The sequence below is a fragment of the Xyrauchen texanus genome, chromosome 9 (genome assembly GCF_025860055.1).
Source record: "Xyrauchen texanus isolate HMW12.3.18 chromosome 9, RBS_HiC_50CHRs, whole genome shotgun sequence".
NCBI lineage: Eukaryota > Metazoa > Chordata > Actinopteri > Cypriniformes > Catostomidae > Xyrauchen > Xyrauchen texanus.
The window spans coordinates 45,125,515-45,153,185 of NC_068284.1; the positions used below are offsets into that span (position 1 = coordinate 45,125,515).

A 27,671-nucleotide genomic window follows, 5' to 3' on the forward strand; every position below is an offset into this window, starting at 1 on the left:
TATAGTTTTAGCATTTTGTTTATATACGACCTCAAGTCTTTAAGAAAAAAGTAGAAAACAAACTAAAACAAAATATAGTACAGCTAAAGATATAAACAAACAAAAAGCACAATCTCAACATTGTAAAGACTCGGTAGTTATGAAGCATCAAATGTTACATGATTATTACATAAACCTCATGATGATCTCTCCAAACACACTGAAATGTACAAACATCACTGGTTTCAAAGTATTTAGCCATTGATTTCTTTAAGGATGAATCTCACGAAACCTGTAAAGAACATGTCCGGGTCATATTTCACCCCATATATCATTTAAAAAATAGATTTTTACAGTTCAAAACCAAATTTCACTAATGCTCAGCTGGCACATATAAATCATTACTTGCATATAATGTCCACTAACTACCAGCAAGAGTGAATTACTCATATGACATAACTTCCTCCTGCTGCACGATATCCCTTTGAAAAATTGAGTGGGCCCATAGCATTTAAAGGAACATTTCACTCAAAAATGACAGACCAAGATATTCATTCAACATCTCCTATTGTGTTCCGCACAAGAAAGAAAGTCATGTGGGTTCAGAGTGATTTGAGGCTTACTGTGCGAGACACATCAGGATGTAAACATTGAGCATGGGCTTGCCTGTGTATTATATACAGAATGAGCCAATCGTGTCTGCACCTCCTGAGATTTGCTATTGTCAATCTTTTGTCCGTGTGTGCCAAGTACAATGGCTCTAGGATGAGGAGGCTTCAATGTTGGTTTGTGCTTTCACATTTTCAGACTCTATGATTGTGTTCATGGCAGAAGTACCGGAGCCATTTGAAGGATGTGCCTCCTCACAGTCTGACTTCTGTCTTTTGATTGGCCGAGAGTCACTGAAGACATGCACATCTTTCAGTTTGAACGTTGAATTCGTTTTTGCTTCTTTGTCCTCTTCTTTCGTCTCCTCTTTAACATCTTTCTTGAAATGTATCTCATCATCCTGCGATTTCTTCTTGATTTTCTTCGGTATCACGTGTTTATTGTCCTCTATCTTCAGCTCAGTCTTCACTTCCTTTTTCCTGGATCCATAAGGAAGGATGTCCAGATCTCCACCTGAGTTTTCACACAGCGTTGGCCCCGCCCACTCAGGAACCTCTAATCCCAGCAGCTTCATCAGCTGACCCATGACCTCGTCTACATAGCCGTGGATACGCAGGTGGGCGTGCTTGTCCTGCGAAAAAACAAGAAGCACTTTGAACACATTGATACATGTGCACCATGATAATTTCATACTATTTACACTACTGATGTGATCTATAGCCCTTCTGTGTGAAATGCCGGTGTTTACTTTGATTAATTAAGTGCTTTGATCAAACGCAGTGCAGTCAGATTAACAGCCAGCTGCAAAGAACTGCACATGAAACGTCAAATTCTGTTTCTTGACATGTTACACAGCTAGAATGTGATAAACCCCCTGAAATAAAGACACATGGAACAACACATGCCACAGATGTGTCAGGTTCTGAATTTCAAATGGGATTTGCGAAAATAAATCCAATTTGGGAAAGACGTCGAGGGGAAGTGGAAGAAATGAGGTAAGAAAGCAAAAATAACCTTCAAATAAAACATGACTCAAACATGGGCTGATAACAACGTGGCTTAAAACTAATAGGATTAACTCTTTAAAAAACATTTGGCAGAAAGGATATGTTAGACCAACAATATAAGCTTAAAAGAAAATCCATCACAAATGTTTGAATACAGCTGTAAAGCTTCTAAATAAAGTTTGTTTTAATTTCGAGAATTAAGAGTGTGTGTGTGTCATGCACGGATCTTAGAAGTTTAAACAGATTTCCACCAACCTTTTAACTTTTAAGATCAAAGATGTCCATCTAGTTAATGTTTACATTAAAAAAAAAAGGTTAGACCCGTGTTACAGCGGTCAAAGTTGACCATCTAGAGAATGTTTAAATTTTTAAAATTGTGAGATGCAGCGCAACTGTCAAAGATTTTCTTTAAGCGAATGTTTACATAAAAAAATAAACAGCAAGACGTGGCACAACGTTCAAAGATGTCCATCTAAAGCAGTGGTTCTCAACCTTTTTTGAACAACCTCTTCATGATCCTCTTAACGCCCCCCCCCAAAAAAAAAAACACTTCAGAAATACTATTACAGCCAAACAATTGCAACACTGATACCTGAAGCCTGAGTTTTTGGTAAAAAAACTGAAACAGAAGTTTCTTATTGTATTTAAACTACATGTAAAAGCCTCAAGTTGAGTAATATTGTGTTTGGAAAAAAATGCAAAAACACATGGATTGTTTGAAAGGTATTGCAAATGTATTTAGAATTTCAAACAAATTCTAAATGGCCAATGAAAAAGCAGCGGTCGTTCGCGCACTCAATTAGGCAATATATACTAGGCTTCAAATTTGAATAGCCTACAAACGGTCATTTGATTTCAAATGACGAACAAAGACGACAACAGCTCGGCCACCTGAACTGAACCGAAGAAAAAACGACGTCAAAAACAGCCACTTTTTTTTAATTAATTACGGTCATTAGTGTGAGCCCTGAGCACTAATTATGCTCCTAATTATGTATTCCGCGTTATGTACAGAAAAAGCCGGTGAAAGCGCCTCTATTTTGCGCTGAAAATTCTCCGCCTCTTAAAAGCATGTGAAACTTAGGAAGCGGCTCTCCTGGCATATCCTCCTGGTGAAGTGGCAGCAGTAATCCGAGCAAGACGAAGACATAGGCTAAGGAGAAGAGCTGAAAAGATTTTTGCGCAGGCCGCCTGTTGAGTACCTCTGAGTAACGCCCCCCATTTGTGCCTGAGCGCCCCCCTCTCTGCTGCCTCGTTCACACCGCCCCCCAACACTGTCCAAACGCCCCCTAGGGGGCGGTACCGTCCCCGTTGAGAAACGCTGATCTAAAGAATGTTTACATAAAAACAGCAAGACGTTGTTCAACGGTCAAAACGTTTACATATCGTCAAATGTTTCGAAAACCAAAAAAATGGTCAGATGCGGAACAGCAATTCACTAAAACATTTTCGTCTAAAGAATGTTTACATAAATAAACAGCAAGACGTCGTGCAACGGTCAAATATTTCCATCTAGAAAAAATTTACACAAACAAAAAATGGCGAGATAAGGCGCAACGGTCAAAGTTGTTTGTCTAGCGAATATCGAACGACTAATGTTTTGGTACGCACACATAGGTAGCACTCAATAGGCCACCTAATATGATGCATATGGTGTCGTCTAGGTAGGCAACTTTTAGAATAGAACTTTGTTGCATAATTGAAAACCTAACAAACCTCTTTTTCAATTTATGTTAAATGTTTTGATTGGAAAGTGTGCTTGTGCTAGCAGTCTTTAAAATAAATGACACCTGATTTGATATTTTGTTATGTAATTACATTAGTCCTCTTGTAAACGTGGCTTCAGCATATTTTCCGTGTTCACAATATAAGTACATTTTAAGGTATAGATTACTCTAAAATTGAGTGTGGGAGAGACTTACATGTTTGGTTTGCTGTAGGTTGACTATAACCACCTTCCCTCCAGCGCGTTTGGTTAGAAGAGGCAGATCTCCACTGGGTTTAATTTGAAGAGATGTACCTAACGTCAAGGCCAGGTCTGCTCGCCTGTGAGAACAGAGGCACCAATACTGTTGTTAGTAATTTTAAGTAAGAACAATTCTAGTTCACTCTCAGCCTCAGACAGTTCGCCCACGGTCCATCTGACTCATAGTGCACACAAAAATAACAAAAGCTAGTTAAAATCACCAGACCTACAGTTCTGCTCATACGTTTACATACGTTTTCATTCTATCAACACTCTCCATTTCATGTCTGTTTGTACATTTCTGAGCAAAATGTAAATGCTGTATTGCAGTAATTCTCATATTATTGCCCATTAAGGATGATTCACTTTAATAATTAACCTGTTCATAAGTTTACACTTAGTTATTAATATTGTGGGGCAAAGTCTATTAACAGTAGTCAATTTTGTATGTGGCACAAAAACATGCATCTCATTCTCTAACCACAAGTAATCTTGTCTAAGCAGGTGCTAAATAATGTTGCATCTTGAGTATTTTAATCACTGTAATTCCTTTCCACGCAAACTCACTTCATTTCTGTGTAAATTAAGCTGATTATTGATTGCGCGTAATTAAAAAAATTCTTTTCTATTTGCCCGGCACAATAAATGTCACGTTATTACTGCCCAAGGAAAATAGATAATTTGGGGCTTTTTCACTTGCATGGTACAACTCGACTCGTCTCTGCTCGCTTTTGGGGGGTTTTCTACTGTGGATAGTACCTGGTACTTTTTTTAGTACCACCTCAGTTGATGCTCCAAGTGAGCCGAGCCAATAATAAATGTGACGTCAAAATCCTGCAGATCACTGGTTGGTCAGAGAGAATTGTCACTACCAGCGTCACTGGATTTCCGACATGCGATATCAATCCGCTAGTTTTAAAGTTAGCAACAGCGACAACCGTATCACGTTCACGTGACTTTTGAATTGTAAAAATAAATGGCTGTGTGCAAAACCACGCCGTGGTCAATAAACGAGGTGCAGGCGGTCCACTCGTTAGCGATGAGCGAAACGAAAAAGTCTCTCAGGAAATGTATCAGCTGTTGGCCGCACATGGCTGCTACCGGACCTACCAACAGTGTAAGGAAAAGTAAAAAAATAAAATTAAATTAAAAGTGACTACAGAAACATCAAGGAAAAGTATAAGTGGTTCGACCAAATGAACGCTATCTAGACCGGTGAGCAATGTGAGAGAGAGTGCCCTGGAGTATGTCCACGGCTGGAGTCCACGATGGAGGATGGTACGTTTTGTTACGTTAACTCTATACTCTGCTTGAAAGCTTCACTTTATTTAATTGACCAGCTACTGGAAAGCTTGCTTCTACAACAACCAGGCCAATTTAACTGTTACACTTGTGTAAAATCACCATACAACAACTGCTTTATGCAGCACAATGAGCTAGTAACACCTAGCTCAGCTAGAGGTCGTGTTATTGTTTTGGTCAGTTTGGGTTGTGTTTAAGATGATGTCACGACAATGGAGGTGGCGCAACTATGACGATCATCCTATAATCCCACCCACATTGAGGGGGCACTAAACAGCAGTGGAAATACAAGCTCAAAAAAGTAAAGCGAGTAGTGTCGAACCGTAACGTGCAGTGGAAAAGTGCCATTTGTGTACATCTTTTTAATCGATCTTTGCAGCAGTAATTCATCAAATAACTAAAATGATGGAGAGCGTAATAGATGTGTTGTGTAGTCAAGCACGCTTTCAGCATGTTAAAGAGATTCAGTAGGAATTGCACAGAGCAAAGTGCGTTTAGCACAGATTTTGTGAGTGAGTTTGCGCCGTTGCCTGATCTGCATAATTCCTTTAGCAAATCAGGTGCTAAACAGCGTAGACAGCGCTTTAAAACACCTGGTAGTTCTGAGTTCTAAGAGTTACATACAATTTCCATAAATGTCATGTAAAAATGTGGGTGGCTGTTTTACATGTTGGCATGTCAGACGGTCCCTTCCTGTCCAAGTGGGCTGTTCTTGGTGAGAATAACTGTTCTTTGTGTTTTCATACTTGGGTCCTCTTTAAAGGAACAATACTCAGACCTCTTTAAATGGACCAAAACGTAAAGTGAAAAATGACCCTGTTCTCTTTGCATTCACACTATTTGTGACCTTGAAAGTGGTCTCAGATCTCTGTTTGGCCCACTTGATCCGTTATAGGGTCTCAGTCCATTTTACATTCACACTATTATTTTTGTGGAACCCAGACCACTTTTTAAAACACAAAATTGATGATGATTTCATCATTATGGCCATCTTAATTGCTAAGAGTACAATTACCTCTACATATTAACTTATGATATTATTAAACATATTTAATAACCTTAAAATGAATAATTAGCAATAGTACAGGTGTCTGTTCAATAAAACATTTGCAAGCATACCATACTCAGACCACTTCCCAAGATGGACTTGATTCGGTTAACATTAAAGGGGTTTGAGATCGTTCGGATTGTTAAAATATGAGCCAAAAATCCCACAAACCACGCTCAGACCCCTGAAACAGTCCAAGTGTGAAAACGCCCTAAGATGCAAAGTGGACCAGACTTTATGCCGACAGTCTACAATAGACTAAGTTCACCTGACCCTAATAGACATCAAAATGGATTCTCATTCTGCATTCAGGAAGTGTCTTGAGATGTGATTGTTCAGTATATAGATTGCCCTTTTAATTGTCTTTTTCCACATTAAGTGCATTATAGCCACATGGTGATACAAGTAGCACACCAAAGTGTAATACAAGCTTTCATTAAGACCAATTAACTACAAAACCTTTAGTTGGTCATTATATCGTAAATATACCATTAATCACAAACATCCAATATTATCTTTTATGCCATGCATCATAATTCATTAAATTTGCTGAAGGTTTTATTATTCCTTTGTTGATGCAAATTTGTGGGGCTCGTTATTTTGGTAAAAAAGCATTTCCTGCTAAGAGACAATGGGCTTTAAATAAACAGTCTCATTTATCCCTTTCAAAAGGGTAAAACCACCATTAACATCCTCCTTACTAAAGCCAGTAATCATTAGTTATGTTCGCTAAACGTCACTACTGCGATTCAACTCTTTCTTTTTTTTTTTTACCCGTTTCTGAGGTTGTCAAAAACTCTTTCGATCTGAACTCCATTCACTTTATAAACCTGTCAAGGAGAGTACACTCTTTAATAGACCACTGGACAGCACAATAGTTATTTTTATTAAATAATGTTTTTAAAGCTTTTATAAAGTACAGAAGAATCCAGTTCAGAGCGTCCTGAATCGTTAAAAGCAATACTTTATCTACATTAATTTAAAGTCATTAAGATGAATAACAATGTTTTATTTTTAAATACATGACTAAAAGAAAGATATGTTCGCAATTCCCCTATTAGTGCCATTAGTTCTGAAGCAAATGTCAAGAAAAAGTGAATGATTGAACTAGCCTATTTGAACAAACCTCAAGTGACCCAAGACCATAAGAGAGAAGACTGAAAAGTGAAAAACGGTGCGAGTGAAAACTACATCAGGAGTTTTATTGGTATTTAGGCCTCATGCGGATTTCACCTGAGTGTTTTTAATAAACCTCTGATCCTGTTCCATCTGTGCAGGCATGCTGTCCCGCTGTCTTTTGAACAGATTTCATCTTAAAAACAGTTGAAAGAAGAAAAAATAAAGTGTATTTGAATCTAAGAAAAAAAGAAAAAGAAAAAGGTGGTGTTAATGCAGCCTAATAGACCGTTGTCTAGTATGTCATTTCAAAACAACAATACCAAAAAACAAACAAAAACAAAAAAGAAAATCACTTTAGTTTTATTTTACATTTTGTTACTTTTTCAATTTCTGAATGCTTACTTGAATACTTAATACTGTAAGTACCGTTTACAGAATTGTATCTTTGTTCTTTTTTAAATGTATCTATTGCTTGTAAATGTGTTTCTTTGATCTTCCTTTGTTTACTTGTCTTTGATAATTACTTAACTTAAAACAATGTTTAGTCAAATAATAATTTGTTGTGGTTTCTGAAATTGGTATTGACAATTGTCAAATTGCTTTCTCAAATGTGAGCAAAAAAACATTGACATTGACATTATGGGCCCTATTTTAGGAGTGCTAGTACTAAGTGCAGTGCTATAACATTATTCATACACGCAGTGTCAATAGGCATGACCAGGAAGTTTTTATATTTTCGGTGAAGCATGCACTACGTCTCGGCGCAAGTGGGTTTGGCGAAATTGCACGTACAAAGCGCTAATGGGCTGGGTCAAGTGCAATTGAATTCTGAGGTTCTTCTCCGGCATGTCTGCGTGCTAACATATAGTCTATTCCCTGTCAAGCACCAGGGATATAAACAAAGACGGCACATTCATAGAAGTTGGTAGTGTAAATGGACTGTTTGCAATGAATTAGAAGAACAGAAATATGGACTAACGTTTTTTGTGCCCTGTTTCTATGACGGTGACATACTCCTTTTATACGCATGTGATAATGCGGTTCTTGTCAGACTTGGATTTCCGCTCAGTTAAATTATAGAGAATGTGTATTATTAATCAAAATCATTAACGGTGTTTGTATCAGAATGCACTTAACTTCTACCAAACGAAACATAAATATAATCAAAATAACGAAGTTTTTAAAAAGAAAAAATCATAACAATTCTAAACGTTTTAGTCTCTCCAATTTCTTCCACCGGCCCCTTTTCAAATGATTTAAAAATCACTTGTCAACAAGCGGGGAAATAATACAATTGTAAATATAAACATAATAATAATAATAATAATAATAATAACTGAAAAATAAACCATGACTTAAAGACACTTTAACACAAATCTCATAAATATTTGTTTAATAAAACAGCTAAAACAGTAACCGTCATGGACATAATTTGATGTTTCACTGTATTTTCAGAGTTTGGACATTAACTTTATCCAAAAAGCAAATGAAGACACTGAGTGTGGACTGAGCTGACTACAGACATGCTTTTGAAACGTCTTAGCGCAATGACCTCTTTCTTAGAAAAATAGCAAACCATCCTAGCCAAATAGCACCACTTCATTTACATACAACACACCCACAGTTTGCGCGAATACACCCACAGATAGCGCAAATCCTCCCACTCATGCTGGCACAAAAGTTGCGCTTAGAATTAGCAGTCTCACGTAAATCGGATAAGATGTTGCGCACGGTCGTAGCGCGGCTTTTTGCGCACCTGCAAAAATTGAGCTCTATTACTGAATATATCCATATTATTTTAAATCGAATCAAGAGCTTATGAACCAGAATCAAATCTGGAAATCTGATTTCGAGAACAAGCCCTAGAAAGAAATATCCATTAAGTCTGGCTGCAGTATAATAACACCACTTGTAATGCTGTCGAAATTGATAAATAGCATGAATGAAAAGATTACAAGAACAAAATCAAGCCAAGATATTTGTTTTTCAGAAGCATAATATTAAAGGACAAAAAACGACATCACATAACATTGCAGGGAAAGAATAAAAAAATACAATCCAACAATATAACAAGATATGTGATCTGATTTTTTAGTCTACAAACTCGATTTTTACAAATACTTTTACTAAAAAGACACATTTCAGTATTTATATATGAATAATGTCATTAATATATCATGCCATATCTACTTCATCTTGGAATAAAAGTTTTACACTATCAAGCTCATAGAACTTTGAAGTTTTAGGCCCTAATGCAAATTGTAAACCCTCTAGTCTAGCGGTTTACACTAACGCACTTAATTCAATACACCACAGAGGAACTCTAATTCTGACAATCGTGCATCAGGATAAAGAGGAAAACTTGCATTCAAGCAGTGTCAAAAACTATGCATCCAAGGTCACATTTATTTTCCTTCAATCTGTGGTGGATTTTAAAAGCGTGAGGAAGCCCAGAGGACAGCCGCTGCTCGGATGTGCATCTGGTGTAGCGAGATATATTGAATGCGAGTGCATTTGCTGACTCTTGTGAGACTGCTGTACGTTCGCTGTAATATGATTATGCTGCAAGATAAAACTGGATCTGGGGGTGTTGAAATATATGAATAGAGGTGGGAGGTAGGCCGAAAATCCTGTATTGCAATATTGCTTTAATGTATTAGATAATCCAGTACATTAAATACTTTGCAAATAAAAATATTTGATCTCAGCTGATGATTTTGTCTTTTAATTTGAAACGTGACAAATGCAAACAAAAATATATTATTAATAACAAATGAACAAGTTGTCTGGTATATTTATAAGTGTCCTCACAATTTTAAAATATGATTCATAAATCTAAATTAACACCATGTAACATAAATCTCAATCCCTCATTGAGCAATGGCTAACTTAAGCTTTTTATTTCCACTGTTACATCCATTACATTTTGTTGCCATTTCGTCAACAATCAAGTCATAATTAATAAAGTTGAAGTGCTTGAGCTTAACCAGAGCATATTTCTGAAAGTCTGGTGGCTCTATTTAAGAAATGCTTCCATAAATTTCAACAGAAGCATATCCATTCTTCTCTGTTCAAGTGTTATTCTCTGGATATTTATCTTTCTTACCTGGATGCTTCTTCAGCTCTATTCAGGTCTCTGTCGGGCAGCGAGTCCTCCCAGTCCAATATAGTGCTGATCAGCTTGCCTCTGCACGAAGCACACACACAAGCATATGGAGAGAAGGTGAGTCTAGGGATGTGCACGGTAACATTCGGATAACCGCAAGGGTTCACAAATGGTTATTTTGTCGGGAGTTGAGACTCGGAAACAAAGAACGTTTGTTGCAATGGATATGCGTCAAACTTTACTCACATTAACAGGGAATAAAGTGCAAAGTGAGCAACTGTTTAGCACAATACATACATCTTCAAATGATAAAATCAAATAAAGTCAAACTAAGCGAAGGTTTGTCGGGTCCTGTTGGGCGTGTAGAATAAACAAATAATGACTTTGGTATTCGTATACAGGCATGACTTGCTCAGAAATCTAAGGGGTGTAGGATGTTCTTTTATTTCATCCTAGCTATTTTATTAAATTGTTTATTTATGTACAGGTGCCTCAGATGGATGTTTTGTGCATTGATAAGCTTAACTGTTTTTTAGCATTTCACGGCATGAGTGCTGTCTTTTTAAGACACCATGACCAGTGTTGGGTGACTTACTTAAAAATGGTTATCCACTACAAATTACGTAAAATAGTAATCAGATTACTTTGCTGAAAAAGTCATCCCATTACTACTTACTTTACTTTTAAGATACTTTCTAAAACATTTCAGCTCAACAAATTCAAAATAATGTCTATATTTCTTTGTTGTTCATTGTTACACACAAGTCATACGATGACTCATTTGGCCATAATTCATGTATTCTACATAAATAATATATTAGAAATGAGCAAACCCCTATAATGTACTTCAAAAGTAATTGAAAGTCAATAATTGTAATCTGATTACAATAATTTAAAATGTAATGCATTACACTACTTTTTTGGACTAAAAAGTAATTATGTTACAGTAACAAATTACTTTGTAATTGGATTACACCCAATACTGGCCATGACAAGTTACAAATAGCTACAAATATCAGTGCATCATCGTCAGTATTAAAGACCCCATGAAATCAAAATTTAGTTTTGGGGCTTTAAATTAATTGAACAATGATTTTCAATAACTTCTTCCAGTCATTTGAGATTACTGGATTATGATTTTATAAAACTATTCACATTTTGAACAGTTCGCTAATGGATCAGACTGATTTGTCAAATGGCTCGACCAATTAAAAAACCCATTTCACTTCCTTGCAAACAGAAAAACAGATGTTAGACAGAATATTAGCCTCAGTCACCTTTCCATTTAATTGCATCTTTTTATTCCTTGCAATAAAAGTGAATGGTGACTGAGGCTGTCAGTCTCAAACATTATGCCAAACATTTTGTTTTTTGTGTTTGCAAGGAAGAAAGTGAAACGGGTTTAGAACAACATAAAGGTAGGTAAATTGAGACCATTTTTATTTTTGGGTGAACTATCCATGCATTTAAGATTTTAAATTCACACACACAGAATCAGGTCGATTCCTCTTTAAAAACGTGCAATTACCTGCAAGATCGGAGTCCTCTGGAGCGCATCTCCTCACAGAAGCGTCCGGTCGGCTTCAGCCCCATCACTCCAATTACCGTGTCGCGAACATATTGCCTGAAAAATTTTGCCCACGGCAAAAGTGCTTATTGCTATGCCAATAACAAAACCTGCGGACGACCCGTTTACGCCTTTGATAAAGAATTTGTTATACGATCAAAAGTGCAGCATCCTCAAATCATATACATAGCGCTCTGATGCACATACAATGACATCAATATGTCACCCAGTCAATGAACATACAGTCTCCACTGGGAAAATAAAACCCAATAAATATGTTTCTTGTTTTTGGAAATTGTAAATGTATGTAGCTTCAGGGCATAGCATCAAAGACTCATTTTTCTTTCATTTTAATTTTTAACTACTTTTCCACACAGCACTGGTGGAACTATACTTCAGGATGAAGTGCGCACTAAAGCACCAAAAGTGAAAATTCTGTTATTGTTTATTCACCATCATGTTGTTCCAAACCTGTATGACTTTCTTCTGTGGAACACCATTCACTTTCATTGTAGTGAAAAAAAAGTCATATGGCTTTGGAGCAACATAAAAGAATTATCCTTTTAACACTGATTAATATCAGCGATTAAACCCTTTTTTGGCATTTAGTAAAATGCTGCTGGTCAAATAAATCAATGGAAGTATTTTTGTTTCTCTCTCCGCACACCATTATTATCCCTTAACAACCAGTAACATAGCAACATTGTTAAAAATGGTTATGAATGTCTCTTGTTAGCCTACCCTACAGCAGAAGACAAAGTTATTCTTTTGGTCTAGACTTTTGCAGACAGACTTTATTAACATGTAACATGTTCAAAGAGATGGATTACATACTTGCCACATTTCTCACATTCTTCAACAAACATGTTCCCGTGGAGTTCTGACAACCGATCCCTGAGTGAGTGAGAGAGAGAGAGATACGTAACCAATAAAGAAATTGAATTATAATCCAGAAAAAGATGAGGCATTATATGAAAGGTATATTTCCCACCAAATTTAAACAATGTTATATTTAATTACTTTACTTTCTTTATTCCAATATTTTGAATGTTTATGCTCTTCTTCTCAATAAATCAACAGTTCATAGTGACCACATGTCTATCAATAAGTATCTACATGTTGTTAACAGTATTTGTATGCTTTATCGCAAGTCTTGGAGCCATAAGATTTATGCGAGGAACATATAGAAGCTGTTATTCACTGACAAGCTTCCCTCTTGCCAAGGCTCTGAAATCTCATTTGCATTCAGAAGGTGAATTGTGCCAGGTTTGACGTCATTGATGCCAAAACACCATCGGTTCTTGTGTCGTAACTGAACACAACCCACCAGTTTAACCCTCCTATTGCGTTCTGAATCCGCATAAACCTTTTGCATTTAAAAAAATAAATAAAAATGTCATGATGGCGCCGCAGATTTCCGCCTCGGTGTGGAGCTCTCCAATTCTTTTGTTATTTTTGTTTGTTTGTCCAGTGCCTAGTAATCTTTTTCCAGTCAGTTTTACCAGGGACGAAATGCTGAACATTCAGCAGCACATACCAGATAATCTTTTCCCGGTTTTTGAATATTCAGATTCAGTTTTGCTGGACAATTTAGGTGCAGCTGTGTTGTTTAAACGGCTACGAAACGCAGGCGAGGGAAATGAGCCGGCGCGCAGGTTAAACAGCACTGCCGAGCATTCATCAAGCGAATCTCTGCTCACTTCCCAACAAAACGGACGAACTACATCTCCTCACACGTACAAATAAGGACTTTTCAAACTCTGCTGCATCGTGCTTCACAGAAACTTGGCTGAGTGAAGCCATTCTGGACAGCGCATTACATCTGCCAGGCTTCCAGCTGTTCAGAGCGGATCGCATCGCGGAGTTAACGGGGAAAAGAGAGACGGTGGAACATGCTTTTACATCAATGAAAGTTGGTGTACAGATGTAACAACGTTAAAGAGGATGTGCTGTCCTAATTTGGAAGCGCTGTTTATTAACTCTTTATTAGTGTTTACATTTCTCCAAACACGTCTGGGAACTTAGCGCTGCAACAGCTGGCTGATCAAATCACAGACACAGAACAACAATACCCGGACTCAGTCATTATTATTCTTGGGGACTTTAACAAAGCAAATCTCACACGTGAACTGCCCAAATACAAACAGCACATTACATGTCCCACCAGAGACAGGAATATACTGGATCGCTGCTACACAACCATAAAGGTTACATATCGCTCTGTCCCACGTGCAGCTTTGGGACTCTCTGATCACTGTCTGGTTCATCTTCTTCCGATATACAGGCAGAAATTAAAATCAACAAAGCCAGTTGTAAGGACTGTAAAGATGAGCAGAACTGGAACTACAAGCCTGCTTTGACTGCACTGATTGGAGTGTTTTTGAAGCTGCAGCAACAGACCTGGACGAGCTCACAAATACTGTGATATCATATATCATTTTCTGTGAGGACATGTGCATCCCTACTAGGGCTTTATCATTCAACAATGATAAACTATGGTTCACAGGAAAAGACAGACAGCTTCGCCATGCCAAAGAGGAGGCTTACAGCCCCTTTAGACAGTAGTACCTTTGAGTTAGTTTATTTGTTACATCTCTCATGTCTGTGTGTGACTGTATTTGTATACGTGTGTGTGCATGTCTGTAAACAAGATGCCCAACGGAGCTCCAACTTACATTATCTTGCCATACAAGCTGATAACATTCACTTACAGGAAAAATTAAGAGCTGAAAAATAATTAAAAAATTATGTGTGATCTGACATCACACATAAAAGTCATGTCACTGTAATCAGAACACTATAAGAAAAAAATCCAATTCATCTCTAGTTACACCTACCATGAGTGCTGAGATTAAGCGATGAGATGCGTTTCAAGGAGCTGCAAGCCATAATGTTATGTTGTACCATTATTTTGGATTTGACAATGCCATTTGCAATGCTTCATGGCATGAAGCTTTGATATTTTCGTACAAGCATGCACTACGTCTATGTGCAAGTGGGTTAGTGGCCACTAATGGGCTGGCAATTTAATTATGAGGTTCTTCTCTGGTTATTGCATCGTCTGTGTTCTATTATATATTTCATGTCAAGCAACATCAATATAAATATCAATGATATCAATGTAACTCAAGCTTTTTTTCTCAATAAAATTGGGCCTACCTTAAAACTTGGCATCAGTACTCCTATGTTCCCTACGGTCTATGAACTCATTGATGTCAATTTGATCTGTTCTCTCCTTGTGTGTGTGCAGAATGACATGATGGTTTAGTCTTTGAGGGCTGTGGTGGTCCTTAAAAAGGTCTTCAAAACCACTAAATGATCGTTCTGCTGAGCATGCTGTGATTGGCAACATGTAAAACCACTCAATCAATTTCACTGGCTCGCTAAAAAGCTCTCTTAACTCAGATTCATGTCTGAAAAACTCCCTGATGTCATTCATTGAGCAGATGGTGATACTGAGTGCTTTGCATATGTCGCCAAGCATGCCAAGTTGCAAATCCAACCGATCCATGTTGACTTTCTTACTGGAGATCATAGTGCCTGTTAATTCAAGGGCAGAGGTCCTTCCATTTATTTTAGCCACCACCTTGCTCTCTGTATTTTCAACATGTTTAAACGTTTCAGATGTGAATCTTTGACTTACACAAGTGGTGCAGTACCTCAAAACACAGGTTCTGAAAGTAATCCTTTGCCTCAGTGGACCCATCATGAAATCTGCATGGGGGTATACGTCGCTGTGTCCTGGGCAGTTTGGGGTCAGCTACAGTGGGGAAATTGCATGGACCCTGTACTACTATTTCGAAGAACAAGTGAAAGCACATGTCACTGCGCTTAGAAATCAATTGGCTTGACAGAACATCAGTGTTCTTTTTCACATCAGAGAGAGACAGCTTCGAGCGCTGGATGGCTGCATTAAGTTCTTCCATTGGTGCCATTACATCCACTAGCAGGTATAATGTGAAATAAAAGAAAAACTTCCCCAGTTTGTTTGTTTTTCCACAAAATCTCTCAAATAAAGCATCAAACTGTCATAGTTTTGAAGCACAGAGTTAACACTGCAAACTCGCATTGTTCAGCGAGTGGGGCACAGCGGGCGCAGGCTGCTTCCACCAGTGTGGAAGGAGTTAAACCATGCCAGTCTTTTTGGTGATTCCCAAATCATGTTTATCAGATCCTTTACTAAATTAATGACATCTCAACATGGATTTGATTTTGAAAAGCAAGGTTCATATTGTGGGCATTGCAATGCATAAACATGGATTCGTCCTGAATATCTCGCACGTGGGCTTGTAACCCAGAGGTGCACCCAGACATGTTTGCGGTCCCATCATAACACCAGCCTCTACAATCAGACCATGCCAAGCCCAGTCTGGATAAAGCATAATTTAAGACAGCAAACAAAGTGGCAGTAGAGGTGCACTTAACTTCATAAAATCCCACAAAATCCTCAACACTGTTTAGATCTTGGTCAACGTACCTCAGACAGATGCTCATCTGCTCACTTTGAGCAACGTCTGCAGTCTCATCCACTATTATAGAGAACAGTCTTGCCTGACGGATGTCCGCAAGAATCTGACGTAGAAAGTCAAGAGCAAGCGTTTTGATTTCATATAGAACATCGTGCGATAGGTCTTTGAACTTGTCTTTCCTTTTAAGCCAGCTGGCGAGAGACTCGTTGTCCAAAGGGCGTAGTTTTATCAGTTGTGTGAAATTGGAATCAAAGACGTCATGTCCGCAGATTGCTTGATCCTGCCTGGCGAGCAACTGCAAAGAAGTGACTATTGCGAGAAGTGCATCCCTTGTGCTTTACCCCTTAGCTGGTCGAATGTTAGTCAGGTGTATTCTCCATCCACTCAACCCTGAAGCGTCAATTTAAACTGGTGTCAGGCTCTATCCGTGTCATTGGCATCGCAGCAAACTTTACTGACTTTACAAATGATTTGTCACGGGACCTGCTGCAGCAGATGAAACGTCATCTTGAATGGTGCTCAATTTTTCAGAGTCGGTAACTGAAACTGTGCTAGTGGTTGGACCAGGCATGAGCCTTTGCTCACAACTGGATTTTTTTAATGCAGTTATCCATATTTTCTTTGATGGTTGATCAGCTAACTTGGAATTACAAGCTAACCTAATGGCGTAGATCAAGGAGTGCTAAATTACTATGTCAACTTGAGGAATGGTCCAATGACCCAACATAGATAGCACCTATGCATACTGATATGCACAGACACCAATCATGGCTAATATTAAAAGTGATAGATAGCTCTTTGATATCATCTCATGATATGCAGGAACTGACTCTAGACTTTGCGTTGAGATAAGATGTGTTTCTCAAACATCTTAGCAGAATTACCAATTTCTTTGGAAAAAGCAATATGTGATTTGTGTGTGTGTGTGTGTGTGTGATCACCTGGGGAAGCCTGAGCGTAGGTGAAGTCCGTCTACATTCTGGCTGATGAGGTATTTGAGGTATCCTGCTCTCTGGAGCTGCAGTAGAGCCATGTGAGTCAGACTGGGACGTGCCTCCTCAAAAGTGGTGTTGAAGTGAGGTGTCTCTCCTCTCTCCTCCATTGTCCACACTCCATTAGGGCCTCTGATAAATACACACATCACAAACATGCTATTGTTAAAAGCCTCCTGTCACTCACAAGTATAGAGGTTTGTTGTGTTCGAACATTTAAGAGTCATATTGAATTGTCCATGATCTTTTGAAAACACAGTCTTCAGAACTCAAAACTCCTTCGCCAGTCCAAAAAGTATGTGTTTGAGATAATTAACCTGTTAGTAAATTCCAGTGTACAGGTGTTCAGTTCTATAAGGATGACTCGCAGACTTGAGTGAAATTTAAGATGACATTTATTTGATGAATATAAAACAGAAAGGTAATGTCTCTCTTTGGCGTAGGCCCCGTCTGGTGGTCCGAAGAAGTTGTACTCGGAACTATCATATCCTGCTGGAGATAGGAGGCAGGGGCGAGGAGCCTACCCCATGCAGGACGGGACTAAACTGGTGGTGGTGGGTGGTGGAGGTTGCCGTGTTCGCACACTGAAACAGCAATTTGTTAGATTGTGAGCAGACTTATAAAGCAATGGCTTACATGCGATTGGCTGGGAATTTTGACAAAGTCTATTGTAACTCATTGTACAATGAGTTTGTAAGCTCTGTACAATTGTGGTGAGAAGAAAATCATCTCAGAATGCTATTCTGATATGCGGGTCGGCGCTGGTTTGGCAGCACGAGGGGGACCTACACAATAGGTAGGTGGTTTTAATGTTGTGACTGATCAGTGTATATATATATATATATATATATATATACACACACAGTATATAAGTCAACATTTTCATAGAATGTAAGAATGTAAGTTAACGGGATATTTCACCTAAAAATGAAAATTCTCTCACCATTTAGTCACCCGCATGCCATCCCAGATGTGTATAACTTTCTTCCTCTGAAGACAAATTGTGATTTTCTTTTAGAAAAAAATATCTCCTTGGCTTTTTTATTATTATACATCTCCACCTTCACTTAAACAGGCATCACGTGTGACTTAAAGATGTGAATGTGGAGATTTATAGCAAAAAATTATTTAAATACTGACGCGTTTATCACCCACACCTATAAAATCACTTCTAAAGACATTTAACCACTGGAGTCTCATGGATTACTTTTATACTGCATTTATGTGCTTTTTGGAGCTTCAAAAGGTGGTGTAGTGGTCTAAGCACATAACTGGTAATCTGAAGGACACTGGTTCAAACCCCACAGTCACCACCATTGTGTCCTTTAGCAAGGCACTTAACTCCAGGTTGCTCCAGGGGGATTGTCCCTGTAATAAGTGCACTGTAAGTCGCTATGGATAAAAAGCGTCTGCCAAATGCGTAAATGTAAATGTACAAGAGAAAAATTTAGCGGCACTTGATTGGACCGTGGAAACTCTCTATATGCCCAGGTGTTGAAATTTGTTTGGTGCAAGAAACCTTGACTAACATGAAGAGGAATTAAGAGAAAGAAAGAAATGTAATCTTCATTCCCCCTACACTTTCTTTCCTGTCTCTCCCAATGTTATTCCGTGAGCACTCCTGGCCTGAGTTGATTGGAATCTCGGGATTACAGAGATGGGGTTTTGCTTATTTCAGAGAACAGCAGGAGAGAAGTGCACTTTTTAACATATTGAACTGATGATGGATTTACAAAGAGGGACGATCCATAACAATTGAGCCATTTACACAAAAGGATTCAAATTCACCTGAACAAGAGCACTGTAGGCATGAATCTTGGTATTTTTCAATCTGACATTTCCATTAACATATATATATATATATATATATATATACATGCAAACACACACACACTCTGAAATCTTGTAATCTTATTTGCTTTTTCATGTTTTCCCAGTTACACATGTACAGTGGTTTTCCCTACCTGACTTATAGAAGCAATATTCAAGATTTGATAAACGGGTGTTTGTGGCAGGGTGGAGGGCGGGGCCGGGTTGTAATTCTGCACACCCAGCCCCTAATTGGGCTGATTAGCCCGAGAGGGTTAAGGCCCGTCTGGAGACGGCAGTGCGACAGAGAGAGAGAGAGATTTACGGCAGCTGCCTGACACCTGTGAGTGTGTTTGTGTCTTTTGGTTCAGTTCTTCATTAACCTATTATTTATATTGTCAAGCCGGTTCTCGCCTCCTCCTTGCCCATCTTAACCCCTTTACAGTGTTCTTATGAAATTTTCATATCTAGAACACAGAAGGAGGGATGCGCCGTTGTGGAGTTCTCGCCGCTACCATCCACCCCAAAGAAGCAGAAGCGGCCATCCCCAAGAGGAGACCGGCCGCCTGGAAGCGGAGGAACGGCCACCGACCGCGAGGGGAGGACGGGCTCCCAACAAACAGCCTGGAGCGGTTACTGCTGCCAGGGGAGGGGGAGACCCCTACCGTCCACCAAAAATGCGCCGGGGTGTTCTGTCCACCAGGGGCTGGAGGACTGCCTCCGATATGCCTGGGGAGGCGCAGCTGTCGTCCATTAGAGGGTGGAGGAGTGGCTGGGGACCAAGCTACGGCACATTGGCAAGTAAGTGTTTTTTTTTTTTCTCCCTCTCACCTCTCCATGTTGGCCTTTTCCCTCTCTTTTCAAAGGTTTTGTTAATTTGGCACGATCGCCGTTACGGTGTGTAGGTGCCATATAATTTTTTTGTTACCCTCCGCTTGTCCCCTCCCCTGATCCAGGTAGACGGGGATGACCTGATGGCAAACGGGGCACAAGGCACGCCCAGGAAAGTGGGGGTTCCCGGCCAGAGAGAACGGGGGAGGACGGATGTGGCAGGGCGGAGAGCGTAGCCGGGTCGTGATTCCGCACACGAGGGACCTTATCCCTCGATATCCGAGGGATAAGGGCCGTCTGGAGACGGCAGTGCAACAGAGAGATTTACGGGCAGCTGCCCAACACCTGTGAATGTGTTTGTGTCTTTTGGTTCAGTTCTTCATTAAACTATTATTTATATTGTCAAGCCGGTTCTCGCCTCCTCCTTGCCCATCTTAACCCCTTTACAGTGTTCTTATGAAATTTTCATATCTAGAACACAGAAGGAAAATGCGCAGGAGCCCTCAGTATCACATGCACTCTCTTCAATAACACATCAGATGAGGCGACGGAATGACGAAGAGGGGACATCCAGAAGAATGGAAAACCAGCAGAAGGAAAGAACGAGAATAAATGGAACAGGCTTTACTTAACATGACATCAAAACAATCTGAAACACAAATCCCTATGCAAGGTGTTGAAGGAATAGTTAACTCCAAAATGATTTACCTGTACTCACCCTCAATGTCAATGCAAACCTGTATGACTTTCTTTCTTCTGTGGAACTTTTGCACTTTCCATGTAATGAAATTAAACGAGTACTTATCATAAGCAAAAAAGCACCATAAAAGTTTCATAAAAGAGGTTCTTATGACTCGTGTGCTATTCTCCAAGTCTTCTGAAGCCATACGATAGCTTTGTGTGAAGAACTTCCTAAAATATAAGTAGTTATTTACGGACAATCTCCTCTGCCAGTGAGCTCCAAGTAACCGCTGCGACTGGATCATTGTGTCAGTGTGTTGAACTCAAGAATCGGATCAGTCAGATTCCTGAATTAATCATTAAGACTGGTTTGATGAACTTGATAAATCGATTAATTAAAAATATTTGATTTAAAAGCATGATTTGTTCACAGATCACCACTACTTCTCGAATATTGCACACTCATGATTACACCAAGGACAGCCTATTGCAAATGTAAAGATTTTCAGTGAAAAACTTTCATTATATGGAAAAGAGTGGCCAGGATATTCTTCAACACTTCACCTTAAAGAATTCAGAAAATAGAAAGTCATACGCATTGTAAATTATGCATCAAAATTTTAATTTTTGGGCAAACTAACCCTCTAATTAATTAAAATGCCAAGCTAGCTGCAGGGAGAATCAAATTAAATCCGCTCAAAAATTCATAAAACATTATATATTTGTTGCTCAAACACAAATCTGAAAGTAAACCAAAGTGAAATGAGTTCAACTTGGCTCAGTGGCACGGAAAAGCATCTCTCTCTCTCTCTCGCATACTCACACACTCACTCGCACACTCACTCACTTGCACGCGCGCACACACGCACATCATGAACTTCAATGAGATGGGATTTTCACACACCAGAGCACTCTATGCAGTCTACTACAGTACATCAGTGCTTTTGTTTGGATGGATAAAGAGGAAGAGTACTAGAGTCAGATAGGAAGAGCTCGTTATGGAAAGGTATTATGTAAACAAATGTGAAAATGGGTGAATCACACCAAAACTGTCAAAACATGTCATATTTCACTCCAAAATCAAAAGAAGTTAAGAATTTTGCATTGTGACATTGTTTTCATGACAACTATAGGGATGCACCGATATAAAAAAAAAATGCCGGTACGATACCAATTTTAACAAAACAAAACTATTGGCCGATACCGATATTTTGCTACTTACTCTATTATGTCATCAGATCACTTTTTTGCTCAGGAATTGTGTTTTAAAAACGTACAAAGATGTACCAAACCTTTATACTGTTCTAACAATATGTAATTTCCATTGAACATGACAGGCCAAAATTTTTAAAAGAGTCACAAATAAAGATAAATAAAAGATAAAAAGATAAAAACACTGAAAAAATAAATATATATCATAGCATGATGACTGATGCGAAAAAAAAAAGTGATTTTGTACTTCTAAAAAAAATTTGTGGACCTCTGTTTTTGCAGTTCAAAACAACAAAATTTCAGGTTTTACATGTTTGAACTGTATATATAAGAACATCACAAATTGTAGGCATACGTTGGGCAATTCCACAGAAATGTCAACCAGATCATGGAAAAAGAAAGTTACCAAAGGAACAAAATGCTCCTTTTGCTCTTTATCCTAGTATAATACATAATGCCATACACACCGCTAGAGGGCGCCGCTTGCTTACACAATGTTGACTGAAGTACAGAATGCAGTCTATTTTTAAATGCATCTTTTCAAATTTTATTATTTGCGCAATATTATATTGTGATTTTAATCTTAAATCGATCAGTCATGCAGCCTTAATTGGATACCATACCAACGTCTAGGAAGTCAAAGTTTGCAGTTTTCAAAGCGTTTGGATAGTTTAACCTCATCATGTATAGGCAAGTGCCACTTTCACAACTATCCCGTCTGTAACAATGGGTTTTCCTCATTAATGTGAGAAAGATAATGATTAAAAATGAAATGTTACATGTTATCAGGAGTGCCAACCCTTCTTCATATTGTGGCTATTATTATTTCTGGATTGTGCATTTAAATTGACAGAGTTTTTAAAAAGTGTGATGATAATTTATTATAAATGAACCATCGGTTTTTCATATTGGTGTTTTCATGCTTAATACCGATTTGCCAATGGCTTTTATTTGGTCAGTAGTTGGCCGATAAATAGTGGCGGCCAATACATCAGTGCATCCCTACAATTAACCACATTTTCTTCACAAATTCTCATTACTGTAATTCAAACAAAATATCAATTTCATTATTGTAATGGAAAAAAATATTTAAATTCTACAGTACATTCCTACAATATGGAACATGTTAATATTTAACTCCACTGGCTACCTGTAGCTGCACACATCGAATACAAGGCTTTGACTCTGGCTTTCAGGACAGCCAATGGAACTGCACCATCTTACTTCAATTCACTTCTTAAGGTCTATGCTCCAACTCTGCTCTGTGGTCTATGAACGAGCATCGCCTGGTGGTCCCATCACAAAGTGGCTCGATCTTTCAGTTTCTCTGCTCCTTTGTGGTGGAATGAACTTCCAACCTCCACTTGATCTGCTGTTACCTTCTCAACATTCAAGAACCAGCTGAAAACAGATCTGTTCCACGAGCACTTAACCTACCCACACTAATTGCACTTACAACTGCACTTAACCTGAACTTAATGTACAGAAAGAAATCCTTGTCTGTCTCTTTCCAACCACTGTGAGAACTTGGGAGTCCTATACTGCAGATGTTGTTAAACTTTGTATGACACATTGTTTGCTATGTGTCTCATTTGTAAGTCGCTTTGGATAAAAACATCTGCTAAATAACTAAATGTAATATTTGTTGTAATAAAATTAGACCCAATTAGAAGCAGCAGCCTTTATTTTTGTCAAAGATTTTTAATACCCTAAATAATTGAAGAATGACATCCAATTCTTTGTTCGTCTTTCCTTTGTGATATAATTTTGCAACGTGAACTTTAGACATAACCAATCAGATATTTAGTAACTACACTGCTTATTTCTCTGTCAAAGAAACATTAAGCCAAAACAGGATTTGAGAAAATGAGGTTTTGAGTTATCCCTCGAGGATTAAATCTGACAGAAAATTCCTCCTTCATTCCATCTACAGGGCTGCCAGATGATTACGGATAAGGGTGGAAACCATAAATGCATTTCTGGGCACTTTTAAATAAACGACTGCATAAGTTGGAACATTTTTATAAACATCTACATTTATGCCCTTGCCTACCAAAGCAATTTGCATGGTCATTAATAATCTAATCGAATGAGCTTATTGACTGTTGATTGATCAATGTCAGCGCTGATGCGGACAGTTCTGAATGGGCCGAAAGACTGCCTAAGGTTGCCGACCCCTATAGCTAATAACAGTCTTTAAATATTTTGGGTGAACTATCCTCTTAATAATCCTCTTGTCCAATGTAAATCTTGAGTGAGCTCTCATCCTGCTACTGCAGTGATTTATGCTCTGAGCATGAGCGCCCTCTGTCATAATACAGATGAACTGCGAGAACAGTCTCCACTTGAGAGAGCATAAACAGATCAACGCCTACTTGATCGTTGACACTGCTTAGGCCCACTCACCAGTCTTACGGTTGCAGTGAGATTAGTTTTGGAGCAACAGGAGGCGTCATGATGGCCACAAAGATGTCAAAAAATTGCAGTGCCAGGTTGTGGGAAACCAGATCACTTGCATTTGCTTCACAAGGATCCCAACATTAAGGAAGAGTGGCTGATGTTTGTTTTTAATGAAGTCCCGGATCGCGTCGATAAGACGCTTAATTTTACCGAGGGTTCTTTCACAAACAAGACACAGTTCGAATCAGGCTTTGCAGAGACTTAAATTAGAAGTTGATGCAGTGCAACTATATTGGACCCGACAGTGATGTCGCAACAAACAAGTGTGAATATCCATGTTAATTGTTTTGCTTTGTATGTTATAGACTGTTAGATGTGTACTGAGTATTTGATTTGATCCTAGTGATTTTAGACACTCGTGTATTAGTTTAAATGCGCAGGGATCTCTAAGAAGCATATATTTTCTTGTTCTGTTGGCATGATGGCACAATTACCACAGATGCACCTAAGGAGTATTGATATCAATATATTTAGACTTCAAAACGATGTTACCCAATCATAGCAGTGGGCGTTTACACTGAAGTCTTCATGGACACGCCCCAAACAATGGAGCATTTGAATCAGGCACAAAAACTAGATAGAAAATGACCAATTATTCCTTAATGATGACTACTTTTATTGAAAAAAATTATAATAAATCACAAGTACATTATAAGTGGACCACAAGGAACATTATAAAATAAAATAAAAATCCAATTCATGACACCTTTAAATGGAGCTGAGAGTACAACACTCTTATCAGTAGATGAAAGAATGATCAAATTAGCAAAAATATTTAGTAACTAAACGCACAAGGCGCAGGAAATGTTCGAATTTTATGCATGATGGGGGCTCAAATTCTGTGGAAATTCATGCTTGCTTGATGGTGTAGATTCTGCCTAGTTAAACATTTACTATCGCCACTATTATATTAATAAAATAACTACTGCCATTATCATATTCATTATATGTTTAAATGCATCTCAATTTGAGCTAGTTTCATGTATCCTTTTCCCTCTGTGAGGTGTGTATGATACCTGAAGTCCGGGATTCCTGTGGATGTGCTGATTCCTGCTCCTGAATGCACCACCATGTACTGCGACTCCCTGATCCACTGCGCCAGAGTCTCCACTTTATTCTTCAACTCATCCGAGCTGTCAAACACCTGCAAAAACACAGATGTGACTGTCAAGACACTGTCCTGAATCATGACAAGCAAAGTCTGGCAAACAGTCTCAAACACACACTGACAAGCAGCACAGCTGCTGTCACATATTGCCACTTTTACAAAAACATTTTCATACACTGTTTAAAATAATTGTGGCATATTGCCATACTTATACATCTTTTAAAGGTCTAGTTATTCCCCTCCTTTTAAACTTGCTCTGGATTTATTTTACGATTCCACATTTTTTCATGAATTTTTCTCAGTAATCACAGTGGTATGCTGTATTGTTGTGCATTTGATCCCTGCAACAGCCAGGCAATCCTTTGCACAATTTATAATTATATATGACAAGTGTCAGTGAAGAGCATGCTTGAGATGAATTATGAGTGGTGTTTGAAGAAAAAAAAGAAGGTAAATATTAGAGGCAGACCGATATATCAGTTTTACCGATTAATCTGTGCCGATAGCTGCTTTTTGGAACTATCGGTTATCTGCAAAAATCTATGCCGATTGCTGTCGATATTTATTTATAATTTATTTCTCCGTGTTCCTCTGAAAAGTGAGGGCATGCAAAGACATCCCTGTCAGCACATAAAAACATAACAAAAATACAAAAATTACCAACAACTATCTTTACAAAGTTTCTCTACGAGTTGAAAAGTCTACGTCATTTCAAAATAAAAGTCCCTGTTGTGTTTCAGGCTTTTTTAGTGTTAAAAATCTCTTGTATTTTCTGATTAAAATTGGGATTTTGGTTGAAAAATATACTGCATCTGGGATTGTATTCATTTTGGACTCTGACCTCTATGTTTGTGCCGACTAAGGAAATGTTGTAACATTCTATGAATCGATTTGAAAATCTATTGGCCGATTAATCGGTTATTGGCCTTTTCCATTCACCTTAGTTATCAGTATCGTCAAAATCCACTATCGGTCGACCTTTAGTAAATATCACTTGTGATCAGAATAGGTTTATTGGCAGTCATTTCCAATCAAGCTGTAATTTTATCAAATTATGCAAAAAGTGTGAAAGTATAATTTAGTTGTGTGTATTTAGGATACATATTATGTTACATACAAATGTTTTAATGGAATTTTACTTTCTAGAAATGTAAATGGCTAAAAGTGCCAAAAAGTTGAAGAAACACCCAATTATAAAACCAATAGTTTTGGCTCTGCAATCTGATTGGATGCGCTGAATCAACTGAATTCCATTTTAATGTGACATGATGCTTGCCAAAGTGCTCAATATAACACTATATTATATTATTATTAGCCGGAAGAGCTAATTGTGATCATCGATTATTGAGCATAGGTTATTTATATCGTAATGTTGGCACCTTTTCCCCTTTTACCATGATAAAATCAATGTATTGTGCCCTTCAGTGGCATATTTATTTTTATTATATCAGCACGTGTTTTGGGTGTAATGCATTCTAAGTAATTAATTACAGTCATTAAATTACTTTTTCACTGAAAAAAGTAAAGTAAGTGATTACTCAGGATTTTTAAGTAATTTAATTACAGATGCTTCTGATGTAATTGTGTTAAATACTGTATAGACTACAGAACAATTCTATAAAAACTTAATTTAAATTTCCCTTTAAATTAATTGGCCAGTTCATGAATCATTTATTTGATTTTATATTATTTATTTGAGAGAATTAAAAGAACAGTTTTATGTCTATCCTAGTATTTTTCATCTGGTCGAGATTTCAGCATCTGCTGAAATGTTTTATATCAGCATTTTTATATTGATATAATATAAATATTATCATTTGCTTTGCATTAATAGCGGCAAAAATTGCACAAACGAGGCACACTTGTCTCTATTTCGTATTATTCTTTATCCATGTGCATTCACAGAGATGAAATACTGGTTTTAATACAAAAAATGTAAAGCACCAAAGATTAAAATATGTTTATAAAGAAGATAATCAACATTAATCGAAGCTAAATCCAGATAGCATGCTAAGTGCAACATATGAAAACGTCACCTCAGGGAGGCCGCAGATGCCTTTATCCACATACGGAGAGAGTCCAGCGGCGTAATTCACCGACATGATCCACTTTCAGAATAAACGGTAAATTAAAAATAATCTTTAAAAGCAAAAGTTTGTTCCACCGTTCATTCGGTGCTGTGTGTTGCTCCGGCAGGTGACGTCATTGAGAATGTGTGTACTTCGTGCAGCTCTAGTGCACATGCCGTATGACGTCAGTGATAGTTTGTGCAGGTTGAGGATGCTTCAGAAGCCTGAAGTATGATAACAGTGTTAAAAATGAGGCATATTTAATTCATTTTATAATTTTCTTAGTTACATTTCGCATATATAAATGTAAATTGTCCAACAAAAAGCCCATTGTCTC

The 27,671-nt window shown here is 38.1% G+C and overlaps 1 protein-coding gene across 1 annotated transcript; it reads right to left on the minus strand.

Moving 5' to 3' along the window:
• On the minus strand, positions 1 to 27,453 carry LOC127649350 (NAD-dependent protein deacylase sirtuin-6-like). Its single transcript, XM_052134405.1, has 8 exons — positions 27,302 to 27,453; positions 25,174 to 25,301; positions 17,114 to 17,296; positions 12,538 to 12,597; positions 11,665 to 11,760; positions 10,137 to 10,217; positions 3,518 to 3,641; positions 1 to 1,219 (listed from the first exon to the last, which is right to left on the minus strand). Exons 1-8 carry the CDS (start codon positions 27,365 to 27,367, stop codon positions 740 to 742), a joined length of 1,218 nt encoding a protein of 405 aa, XP_051990365.1. The 5' UTR covers positions 27,368 to 27,453; the 3' UTR covers positions 1 to 739.
• Between the last annotated feature and the right edge of the window lie 218 nt (positions 27,454 to 27,671).

Bases quoted from the DNA above. Each gene is read 5' to 3' on its own strand.
- LOC127649350 (XM_052134405.1), bottom strand. From the start codon at position 27,367: ATGTCGGTGAATTACGCCGCTGGACTCTCTCCGTATGTGGATAAAGGC. The intron at 11,761-12,537 runs GTATGTAATCCA...AAAATTTTTCAG, and splicing joins GAATGTGAGAAATGTGGCAA to GCAATATGTTCGCGACACGG. The intron at 1,220-3,517 runs GTAAGTCTCTCC...GTTTTTTCGCAG, and splicing joins ACCTACAGCAAACCAAACAT to GACAAGCACGCCCACCTGCG.